The 11,550-nt window shown below is 44.0% G+C and overlaps 2 protein-coding genes across 3 annotated transcripts; both read right to left on the reverse strand.

Moving 5' to 3' along the window:
- Positions 1-544: 544 nt before the first annotated feature.
- On the reverse strand, positions 545-6,252 carry LOC111596635 (protein bir1). Of its 2 annotated transcripts, none has more exons than XM_023310923.2 (5): positions 5,590-6,252; positions 5,448-5,531; positions 4,318-5,388; positions 3,553-4,260; positions 545-760 (listed from the first exon to the last, which is right to left on the reverse strand). In XM_023310923.2, exons 1-5 carry the CDS (start codon positions 5,723-5,725, stop codon positions 744-746), a joined length of 2,016 nt encoding a protein of 671 aa, XP_023166691.2. In that variant the 5' UTR covers positions 5,726-6,252; the 3' UTR covers positions 545-743. The 2 variants fall into 2 exon arrangements, with proteins under 2 accessions (XP_023166691.2, XP_023166690.2); XM_023310922.2 differs by lacking the exon at positions 545-760 and adding an exon at positions 3,324-3,421.
- A 233-nt stretch (positions 6,253-6,485) lies between these two features.
- Positions 6,486-11,447, reverse strand: LOC111596631 (protein flightless-1). The gene is made up of 4 exons (XM_023310919.2): positions 11,219-11,447; positions 7,691-10,833; positions 7,477-7,627; positions 6,486-7,407 (listed from the first exon to the last, which is right to left on the reverse strand). The coding sequence occupies exons 1-4, from the start codon at positions 11,270-11,272 to the stop codon at positions 6,997-6,999; spliced, it is 3,759 nt and encodes a 1,252-aa protein (XP_023166687.2). The 5' UTR covers positions 11,273-11,447; the 3' UTR covers positions 6,486-6,996.
- Between the last annotated feature and the right edge of the window lie 103 nt (positions 11,448-11,550).

Genomic DNA, 11,550 nt, shown 5'->3' on the forward strand with positions numbered 1-11,550 from the left:
AGCAGCAGAAATCTCCAGTTACAACTATTATGAGAGATAAGAATATATATATTAAAATTTTAGCATAATGTGCTCTCACTTTGGAGTCGCTTTTCTATGATCAATATCTTTATAGATATATAAATATGATATATATCAGACAGGCATAGATCGATAGATATGAACATAGAACTACCATTTACACATTGACTTTATTTATTTCATATTACATCGAATTGATTTATGTCTACTTAAAAAAAAGAAGTGTTTAATGGAGCAGTTTGACCATGTGCGCGTTCGATCGACTTAACTAACTAACATAACGAAGTTTAGGCCACCTAAACATAAATGTTAAACTTAATCTTAATGTTAATATTAACGTTAATTGTAATGTTAATGTTAAATTCAGTATGAATATTCAACATAGAATATGTATCAACTAAGCGCTCGTATGACTAGAGCAGTAATACGTCCTAAAGTAGTTGATGTACGGAAAACAACAAATTAAAACCAAAAATAAAAAAAGAACACAAGTATATTTCTTGGACCAAACTTAAATTTAGCAAAAACGTATGTGATGCACATATATAAGAGTTGCTGTATATTTGAGTATGTTACCCGAAAGGTAGTCATATAAGAAAAGTAAACGTTATTAACTAAATATATTCTGTGTGTGAGAGTAACAGAAATTCTAAATAATGTTTTCATGTTGCTTAAGTTGCTCCGAATAGCCTTCAGCATGTCCATAGCTGGGACGATCCACATCAGGCCGCGTCTAAGTCTAACGGAAAGAATGCTCTAATTAGTTATCAAATTTTAACAAAATTGAATTTGACTTTAATCAAGCAGCAACAACCAAAACCAAAATATTTATTCTAGAGTTAAAAATAAAAATTAGTATTAATTCGCCATAAAGATTTTAGTTTTCTAAAAGTTCCAAACAAATTGGCCACAATGTTTCCAGAATATATCTAAGAATAGATGATGGAAAACCCTCATTTTTTCCATAACAAAAAAAAATTAATTAATTAAAAACAATTTTTAACGAACTATATATATATTTATATACAGTAGGGAGCAAAAGTGTTTCCATAGTTGACACTTTCAACTTTGTGAGTCGATAATTTCTAAACGAATGAAGCAAATCAAAAAAACTTTTTTTTCCAATAATATGTATTTAATTCTTAACAAATTGCCGTATATAACAAAAACAAAAAATAATCAGTAAAATATTCAAACAAAGAAAACTGAAACAACACGCATGTGTACAATTTTGCACCTTCAGTGAAAAAAATTTAATATGATTCTAAATCAATATTTTGTCCACAGGCCCTTATTAGCTATTACATTTTTTATTCAGTTTGGCATACTCTCGACCAACTTTTCTATGGTTTCCTTTGGAACTCGGTTCCACTTTAGTTCTACACGCTTCCAAAGATCGTCTAGGTTGGATGGCATTGATTGATATTGCCCGAGCCGTCGCTTCACGATTGACCACAGGTTCTCAATCGGATTAAGTTCGGGACTTTGAGCTGGCCCCTCCATCAGCATAAAATCTTGGTTTTGTAACCATTCGCGGACAATTTTGGCAGTGTGCTTTGGATCCCCATCTTGTTGAAAAATGATTTCCTTTACGGGATATGCACACTTGTCCAGAAAATTGGGTAGACAGGTTTTCAAAATATTGAGATAGTCTTCTTTTAACATTATACCATCAATTTTATGCAATGGTCCAATGAGCCACCAAGTAAAGCATCCCCATTGCCTCCTCCATGCTTAACGGTTTGCTTCACAAGGTGTTTTTGAAGCTTTTCCCCGGGCCTGTGCCAATAGTATTGCTTGCCATCTGATTGAAAACGGTTGAACTTGGATTCATCCGACCAGATGACACGTTTCCAATCATCTACAGTCCAATTCTTATGTTCCCGGGCGAATTTCTATCGAGCCTTGACATTCTTCTCGGATAGAGCTGGTTTATTTTTTTCACACTTGCCACATATCCAACCTTAGCTAGTGCTCTTCTAGCCACCCGCCGAATCACGTCTTTTCCTATGTCCATAGATGCCTTCTTCGGTGTTAGGAGCTTATCAGTCTGGCGTCAGAGTCCTTTAAGAGTCGTTTGCGGCCTTTAATAGTGTTTTTGGATGCACCATTGCGTCTTTTCTGGACTTCGGACATCGCTGAATGAAAAATATTAAGCTGATCTGAAGTACTACGAGTCGAATAGCCACTTTCAGTTAGGCTAATAATACTATTTTCGACATCTGACGAACGCTTCTTCATTTTTTCGCGGTACTTTGTAGACTAATTGCTAAAATTAACAAATCTACTTCAAATAATAAGAAACACGTGGATTTCTGGATCATAAAAGTGTAGAATGCATAAATAAAACATATAAGGGTAAAACTGCATGTGTATTGCCTATAAGAGAATTAAGAAATCAAACCAAAGTAAAAATATCGGAAGGTGCAAAATTGTACACATGCGTGTTGTTTCAGTTTTCTTTGTTTGAATATTTTACTGATTATTTTTTGTTTTTGTTATATACGGCAATTTGTTAAGAATTAAATACATATTATTGGAAAAAAAAGTTTTTTTGATTTGCTTCATTCGTTTAGAAATTATCGACTCACAAAGTTGAAAGTGTCAACTATGGAAACACTTTTGCTCCCTACTGTATATCTTTCTCTTTCTACTATACAGATCAAAAAAACTTTAATAACCAAGAAACAGAAAACTATATTTCACGAGTTTTTATAGACCAGACCCTATAAAGAATTAGTCCAATATTTCTTAAGAAATTTGGAGATATCTTTAGATTGAATACACAAAAGGTAACCGTATTTGTGAATGAAACAAAAGATTGTCCCGAATCTAAAATATCTCAACTATAGTCAAATTTCTTACTTAGAATATGTCAATGCATCATGAAACTATTCTGGTTTCACTATAAGAAACATTTTCGAAGTAGACGTGTAATCCGCTTGCCGCTTATTCACTTATTATTTTGACGCTTTCTTGTTCATTAAGCCACATAAATCACATAAATAATGTAATCAAACATGATGATAGGTGAACGTCTACGGAATAACAGTATGTCGAAATGTTATGTTAGCTAGCAACGTAACAGTAACAGTAACAGCATCAGCAAACAGAATCTTTTCGTGCAGTAAAAGAGATGGCAAACTATGGGCATGCAATGTAGAACAGACACACGAACACGCACGCACACTCGCACACGCACACACATATGGAATCATAAGCACACGCATAAATATGTATAGAGAAGCATTTAGAACGAGACAGAAAATAAGGCGCTGTTAATAACCTACGCGACGCGTTCATCTTGTTGACTTTGTCTAAGCTTCGAACACTGTCATAATATCCTCCATTGTGAGTCTAGAGTCTGAATGGAGGCTGTTGGACATTTGAAAATCGGGCTCTACAATACATGAAAGACCAATACAAGATTAAAGCCCAAGCAATTATAAAAATGAACATTTACATCAAAAAATATACATACAAATACATTAAAATATAACTAGTAACAGAAAAAAAATCCACATTACGCACCTACGAGCCGACCGAGTTCATCTTCATCTAGATTCGGCATATCAATGATCAGGGGGTACGGCGGTTGCGGTGTACTGCATGCACCGCTGTCAGGCTGGTCACTGCCTTTGAGCGTGTTGTCTGCAACAGGTGGTGGTGCACTAGCTTGGGCTACACCGCTGATCTCTGCTTCATGGGCAGACTTGAAGCTGCTCTCTGACTCCAGTGATTCGCAGCGCCGGTTACGATTGGTTTTAGTTGACGATGGCAGCGTCAACAGCGGCGTAATTTGTCTAGATGGTGGTGTGTGCAGCTCTCGCACATCCTCAAGAGACGCTTGAATCTCTAATATGTCATCATCCGCTAGCGCTGTTGGCAGAGGAGAGTTTTCTTTTGAATCGTTCTGCTCCGGATCTTCAGCCGGCAGCTTCTGTTCTAGCTCTGTTTGTACAGGCTTTTGTTCTTTTGCTTCTGTTTGTTCGTCCTCTGCTCCAGCTACTTTTTTTTGTTTATTTTTTTCAGATTTGGCTGAACCAGGTGTTTCAGCAGTTTCCTTAATTTTACATTCCGGCTTCGATCCTGACTCTGGTTCATCGACATCCTCATCGTCACTAACAGTTGTTGTTACGGTTATCCGTTTCTGTGGCGTCGGAGTGCCAGAGCGACGCACATCCAGAGTTTGAAAAACTGGCATATCATTGGGCACTATAATAGGAAATAATGTTTGGTCTAAATAATAACTGAATGTCAAAGATTAGTCCTTCCTTGAGCTTAGTCCCAACTTACCTATATACTCTTCATTAGGATCGTTTCTTGCTTCCTCCTCAGCCTCATCGTGACTGTCATTGATCCGTAGACTGGCCAAATCAGTGACTGGAACGTGCACTGCTGGCCGCTTGAGCTTGCTGCTAGTCCGCTTTCCGCCGTTACAAGAGGCCTGACGTCCTCGCTTTTTGTGACTGCCCGAGCTGGTAGAAGATTTAAAGACCGAATCCGGATTCAGTTCAATGTCTTCGAGCACATTTCCAGTGGCGTCGACACGTTGCAAACGCGTTGGCACCGAGCTGCACAGCTTGGACAACAGCTTGGGCGTACCCGAAATGGACGAAGATTTGCGCGGTTTGCTGCCAAGTATTTCGACAGCCTCACTAAATGACACGGACAGCTTCGATTTGGATTTGCGCTTTGTCCGCTTGGATGTGCTGATGTCAGTGTCCGTCAAACGCTTCAACTTGACATAGCAATTAAAGAAGCGAGTTCCATACTGCTTGACCAGCGTCTTACTAGCACTGAATGGTTTGATTCGCTTGGGTGATTTTTTCAAAGTCGGCGGCGGCGTCTGAGCGCGTGATATATTGAGCGAAGATCGTTTCTTGGAGCCGTTCTGTAGAAAGGGCACCTTAACGTGCACCTTTTTATTGCTCGATTTTAGCTTCTTGACGGCCAATGGCAAATCTTCTTGAGCTGAGGAATCTGAGCTGCTTTGTCGTCGCTTGCGTGGCCTTTTGCATTTTAAGCCTTTGCCAGTTGTGTAACGTTCAATCTCTGACTGTTTCAAGCGCTTGATGCGCACCATGCATCGTCTGATGTCTGCAGAGTTAGTAGTTTGCTGCTCTTTTGAGGCCGATTTCACATCCATAAACATTTTTTGTTCAGCCTTCGTTTTGGGCGGCTGCATAAGTAGCTGATCTTCGTCATCTTCCTCAACATCCTTCATGATACAGTCATCGTCATCGTCATCGTCAACGACGATTTTGGCGTCGCCGTCGGTCTTTTTGGGAGATGTACGCACAGGTTCTTGTGACTTAGTGTCTTCAATAAGCTCAATGTCATCCGCTTTTGTATTTTCGTCATCTTCTGTGAAAAGAAATCAGTTTTAATAATTGTAGTACATTTTAACTTTAGTTGTAACTAGCCTATATGGATAGGTGATGCGGGCCTTGGTGTTGACGCGACTTCTCGTTCCGGCGAAAGTTGAATCAAGTCACTGTCAGAATCTTCTGTAAATAATTTGAGCATTAATTGAATTGAATTTAGAGTGGTTTCGGCATAGTGTACCCAAATTGAAAACTGGAGATACAGGCAACGGTGATGACGATGGAGTTGTACGTTTTTCCTTGGCATCGTCATCAGCTGAATCCTTTCGTACTGTTGGTGGTGGTGGTGCAGCTCGGACCATGTCGAACAGATCCATTTTGAGTATGTGAATGTGTGTTGAATGTAACTAATTGTCGCTTCTTAGCTATCTGTCAGAGCCCACAACCACGAGCACCAGCAGGGACACAAGCACATCCACAGTTTTGCCTGACCCGCCTCAAATATTTGGCCCAAAACGAAACGAAGCGCGAAAACCACACGCAAAGCAGGAAAAAAGAACACAAAGTAATGCCTCGATCTAGCCCATACACTGCAGTCGTCGTCTATATATGCAACTTTTTAATTCACTTACCGAGGCAGCAACAATTTTCTTTAACAAAAATTGAGTGGCAAAAAGAAATAAACGCGGAATCCGACTCTATGGCAAAGGTACATCGACGCCGTTTTGTAGTGCTGTATAATCAACCATCGATATATCGGTGCAACGATTTGTATCGAAAGAGATTCGATAATACTTGGCACAACAGCGGTTGTTAACACATTAGTTCTGAGAAAATTTTTAATTCTGATAATTCTGAGAAACAAAATAATTTACATTTCACGTCGAAGTGAAAATATAGACTGAGTTATATTACCTCGATCAAAAGTCCTAGTTCAGTTTTTGGGCTTGTCGTTTCGGAATTATTTGTTTTTTTTTTCTACATTTTGAATTATCGACTACAAAAATCAAAACACTTGCATAATTCGGTACCTTTTCTCCGAAATTTGATGCAAAAATTGAGTGATCTGGCACCACCAGCTGCATATCACAATGCGCGCGACTTTCAAAAAAAAAAAACTTCATTTTTCAATTGGCATTTTTATTCACTTTCCTTTGTATAATTGGTTAATTGCAATAAATATGATTTTGTACAATTAGTTGGCGAATTTTTGCAGGCAGCAAGACATTGTGCAAATTAGCAATTGTTTGGATTTCGTTTCGTAACATTTCGATTTCTGAGGATAACACCTTCAAAGACTAGCACAAAAACTTCGCCGGCTCAGCATATAAATATGTATAATATATAAGTAGTACATACAAAAGCTATGTAAACATATCTCAAGATAAAAAGAATACTTTGCGTAGACAGGGGCGAGTGGTAAGTTAATTAATTAATTGGGCGGCGAAATATATAAAAAAAATAAACAACGGCTCTAAATAAAAAATAATAATAAACAATTAAATACATTATAAAAGTACAAACATTTGCTGGCGATTATGTGTCGTGTGTATGCATGTATATATATGTGTGTGTGTGGGTGTGTGTATATTGCAGTCGAAAATTGTCATGTCCGGCGGCTACTCTGTCACGGCACCGCACGGCGTTTTTAAATGTACACCTTAAAAGCGCTCCAGCCGTGGAAGCACTTTGTGAATCGTCTCGACTCCTTGTTCTTCATGGTGAGGAACAGTTTTCGCGGCCGTTCCGGCTGCTTAATGCGCATGTGTTGTATGTAGACCTGGGCCGATTTGTAGGCCAACTTCACCTCTACCTCACTGCAACGCGGCCCCATCCAAAGGAAGACGTGCTCACCATTATCGAGTATCATAATATCGTCGTCGGCCAGATCGTCCTGGCAGAAGTCCGCGCACTTCTCGGCCACCGTATAGTAGCCCCGCTCATTGGAACAGCGAAACAGTCGTGTGTAGTTCATATACTCCGCATTCGTATCGTATGGCTTGCGGCCACCCAGCGCCACCCAGAAAAAGTTTTCCGGTTCGTCGCCTTCGTTGAGTATCTGAGTTTTGGGACCAATCATTGTTCGGTGAGTTGATGAATGACAAATGATTCCTTAGTGACGACTCACCTGCAGGCTCACCCACGGACTGTTGAACATCTGTTCGGCTATATCCTGCACCAGCTTGGACTCCTCGTTGCATGCTTTGCTGCCCAGCCAAACGTACACAATGCCCGACTGCGGCTCGTCCTCCGTTTCGAATGGCACATGTAGAATATAGCTGCGCGAAGTACCAGATTATCAGACTTTCAAATTTGAATATTCATTTGTAAAAGCCACTTACCAGAAGGCCGAGTTCAGGTGCACTGCATCCGGCTGGATTTGTATGAGCCGTGTGGTCAACGCACCGCCATTGGAACGCAAATGGAAGAACTGCACGGCTGGCTTGCCATCGGGCGTGAGCGCCTTGTCCTTACGCTTGCCCGTATGTATGATGAACTTGCGCTTGAAGTGCGACATGAATTTAAGGTTCTCTTGCTGCTGAAAGATGCGCATCACCTCCAGCTCCTCACCGAACATTGCCTTGAACTTCTTTTGCAGGGTAAACGTAAATGTAAGCCAGCCCATGTTGCCGGCATTGCGACCCTGCCAGAAGTAGACAACGCACTCGATTTCGTCCTCGGGCGGCGCCGATTTGCTGTCATCTCCGTTGGCCTCGACGCCACCCTCGCCAGCATCGCCATCGTCAACAGGTATGCAGTAGCGGCATAGAAAGACATAGCACTCGCCCGTATAGAAATGGCCAAGCTCCTCCTCGGGCAGCCGGACAAACTTTTTGTTCTCGAGCACAAAGGCCTCCATCATCTCGAGATCGTAGTTCCACTCTTCCTCCAGCTGTTCCGCCTCGGCCAGCGGCATGGCACTCTGTCGTGGCATGAACAACGCCGCCAAATCTGTGCGCGTCTCCTGTTGACGCGCCCATTGCGTCAAATTGGCGCCCGTTTTGGCCACCGATTTGGCAGTGCGCGTAAAGTCAACAGCCATAACCTCATCCCAGCCCGGAAATTTGGTGCGAAAGATTTGCATCTCATTGCCCTCCGGCACGCGCATGACCAGCGCACAGTCTGGCCGTTCGAGCATATTGAATAGCTCGCGGCTCAGCTTGACTGCGGCGGCGCGCACCAGGCGAGTCGACTTCTTGCCAAACCAGACAAACAGATCCGTATAGCAGTCGAGGATGTAGACGTGCTTGCTGTTGAGCAGCGTGTGACTGAGCTTCTGCTCGGGCAGCTCCACCTGCGGCAGCTCCAGGTAGCCCATGCCCAGCTGCACCTGGTAGAGGCGCGGCTGCACTGGCATATAGTTCTCATCGATGTGCTCTTTAGGCGGCGGCAGCTGGGCCGCCTCCTCGGGCAATATATCGAATGCCTCCCAGAACTCGGGACTTTCTGCTCCCTGCATATCGACCAGAATGTCGCACTTGTTCTTGCGCTCCGTCTTGTTGATCTTCTCGGCCATGAGGCGTGCCTTGGAATTGAGCGTGTTCTTGGAACGCTTGCCTAACCAGATATGTATGCGTGTGCCCAAATCCAAGACGAAGGCGTGCCGCGGATCCAGCGACTGCACCACCACGGCCATCGGCTCCAAATGTATACTGGCTCCATACGCATGCACCAGATACAGCCGTGTTATGTGTATCATCTCCTCGATCGTATAGAAACCGGTCGCAGTGCGTCCGCCTTCAATGTAAATGACCTCCGTCTCGAACAGGGCCAAGAACTCATCGGACTCGTCGCCCTGCTCCTCGCGTATCGTGCGACAGCGAGCGCCCAGATAGTTGCGCAAGTTGACCGCATGGATGGCGGCGCAGGCGCGCTTATCCAGCGTTGCCTCATTGCCAATCCAGAAGTAGATCTCCCAGTTGAGCGTGTGCAGCTCATCGAACTTGGTCTTGAGCACGATGTAGCAGTCGCCCTCGTAGAATTTACCATGCACCACTTCATCGATTTTGTTGGGCAGGAAGTTCTCAATCTCCCAGATGGTTAGACCCGGTTGCTGGCCGTCCTCCTTCTCAAAGAATTTGGAGTAGTCCAACTGGGGCTTCTCCAGCGATTCGTCCCACCGTTTGGGCTTCAACGACTCTGTTGTCATCATATCACCGTCCTCCTTGTCCTTATCCTTGGCCACATCCTTCATGCCCTTCAGCACCTTGGCGGCATCCTGGCCGCCATCCTGACCCTCCACACGCGGCCCGCGACGCAAACGTATTTTGCGCGCCGTCGCATCCTTCGGCGTCGGTGCGGCCGGTATGGAGGGCGGCACTGCGGCACCGGCCAAACGTAGTTGCGTCTGTAGTGAGAAGTCTATATTGTAGAACTCCAGGCTAGTCGCGTTGCTGGCCTCACTGGGCTTTGGCGGCATCACCAACTCCGGGTTGTGGCGCAGATCCAGCTGATCCAGGCCCTCCAGCAGATGAATGGCATCGGGCAGTGTAATCAGCCGATTGCTGCTCAAATTGAGCTGCTTAAGAGCTCCGCACCGGCACAGACCTTCGGGCACCATCTCGAGCAGATTGTTGGCCGCCGAGAAGCACTCGAGTGCGCCCAGCTTACCGATGCCCGACGGGATGCCCTGGAAGTTGAGCTTGTTGTCGTTGACAAACAGGCGACGCAGCCGCGACAGCTTGCAGAGAGCAGCGGGCAGGACGGTCAGTTGATTGCGCGATAAATTCAACGACTCGAGACGCTGCCACTGCTCCAGGCTGGAGCTGAGCTCGTTAATCTCATTGTCACTGAGATTGAGGCGCACTAACGTGGCCACATTGTACACGCAGTCGGGCAGCTTGGGCAGTGCATTGTGCGATAGATCCAGCTCGACCAGGTTGGCCAGACTGTCGATGCTGGTGGGAAAGTTGAGCAGCGTTCGCTGCGTGCAGCTCATGTTGAGCACCTCGAGGCTCTGCAGCGAGGGCAACTGGCGCAGTTGAAATAGCTCTAGCGGATTGTTGGACAGATCCAGCGTTTTCAGATTGATTAAACGTCGTGTTTGAGGCGGCAGCGTCTCCAGGCGATTGTGTGATAAATCGAGAAAGAGCAAATCCGTCAAATGTATGAACAGCGCTGTGGGTATGCTCTCGATTTGATTGAAGCTTAGGTTAAGCACAATTAAATTCTTGGCACGTTCCAGGCCCTCGGGCACCTCCTTAAGGCGATTGTGCGACAGATCCAGCGTGGTCAACTCCTCCAATTGGAACAATTCGGGTGGTATGCCGCTGTTCTTTAGTTGATTGTGGCGCAGATATAACGAGCGCAGGCATGGCAGTTCCGTTAGTTCACCGAAGAGCTTCTCCAACTGGTTGTGATTGAGTGAGAGATGCTCGAGCTTTTGTAAATGGCCCAGCTCCTCGGGTATTTGCTGTAGTTGTGTGTGGTCCAGTCTCAGCCACTGGACGCGGGACATTTGCCGCATGGAGCTGGGGAATGTTTTCTGCAACGCGGTAAGTAATAACAATCAATGATCATAACGGTAAGTAATGGACAATGTAAACAAAAATCAAACGGTGCAGTTAACTTCGACGCTAACGTTGGCGTTGGCGTCAGCGTCAACGTCGGCGTAGACGTCAACGTCAACGTCAGCAGCTGCAGCAGCTGTGCGCTGCGCGATGACAAATTCGCCGTGAATGGTTATAATTTTTTTTTTCTTTCTTATTTGGAGCAATGACTGAACTACTAATCTAAGACTGGGACTGACCCGCTTATACAGGTGAAACAGTCATCAGCCAGCAGCTAGCGATCAGCACTTAATTTAGCATTTGCATTTACATTCCGCATTTAGCTTCGCAGCAACAACAACAACAACACAGAATACTTACGCTGAAATCATTTTTAGTAAAGTCAACGCCGCGCACAAACGGTAAAACACTCATCCTGGATATGCTACGCACTCTGCTGCTTCTTCTTGTGTGGGAGCGGAGAGAAGCATAAAAGTAACAATTTTGCGTCACGGACACGGAGACGGACGGCGAAGACGGCTGTGAGCCCGTTCTTGTTATTGCTATTTCAATGAATATGTGCCTGTGCCTATTTTAGCGATGGCATCACTGCCGATATTTCTACTTATCGATTACTCATTATGAAAAAAATTATGAAAGCGCTCGACTCATGCGATAACGCCATAGCTATCATTATCGATAATTATTATTTT

The sequence above is a fragment of the Drosophila hydei genome, unplaced genomic scaffold (genome assembly GCF_003285905.1).
Source record: "Drosophila hydei strain 15085-1641.00,03,60 unplaced genomic scaffold, DhydRS2 tig00000477-arrow-arrow-pilon, whole genome shotgun sequence".
Lineage (NCBI taxonomy): Eukaryota > Metazoa > Arthropoda > Insecta > Diptera > Drosophilidae > Drosophila > Drosophila hydei.

Excerpts from the sequence above, each read along its gene's own strand:
- LOC111596635 (XM_023310922.2), bottom strand. The coding sequence starts at position 5,725 with ATGGATCTGTTCGACATGGTCCGAGCTGCACCACCACCACCAACAGTA. Across the intron at positions 5,389-5,447 it reads CGCATCACCTATCCATATAG|AAGATGACGAAAATACAAAA; the intron begins GCTAGTTACAAC and ends TTCTTTTCACAG. Across the intron at positions 3,422-3,552 it reads TGAACTCGGTCGGCTCGTAG|AGCCCGATTTTCAAATGTCC; the intron begins GTGCGTAATGTG and ends CATGTATTGTAG.
- LOC111596631 (XM_023310919.2), bottom strand. The coding sequence starts at position 11,272 with ATGAGTGTTTTACCGTTTGTGCGCGGCGTTGACTTTACTAAAAATGAT. Across the intron at positions 7,628-7,690 it reads CACCTGAACTCGGCCTTCTG|CTATATTCTACATGTGCCAT; the intron begins GTAAGTGGCTTT and ends TACTTCGCGCAG. Across the intron at positions 7,408-7,476 it reads GTCCGTGGGTGAGCCTGCAG|ATACTCAACGAAGGCGACGA; the intron begins GTGAGTCGTCAC and ends CCCAAAACTCAG.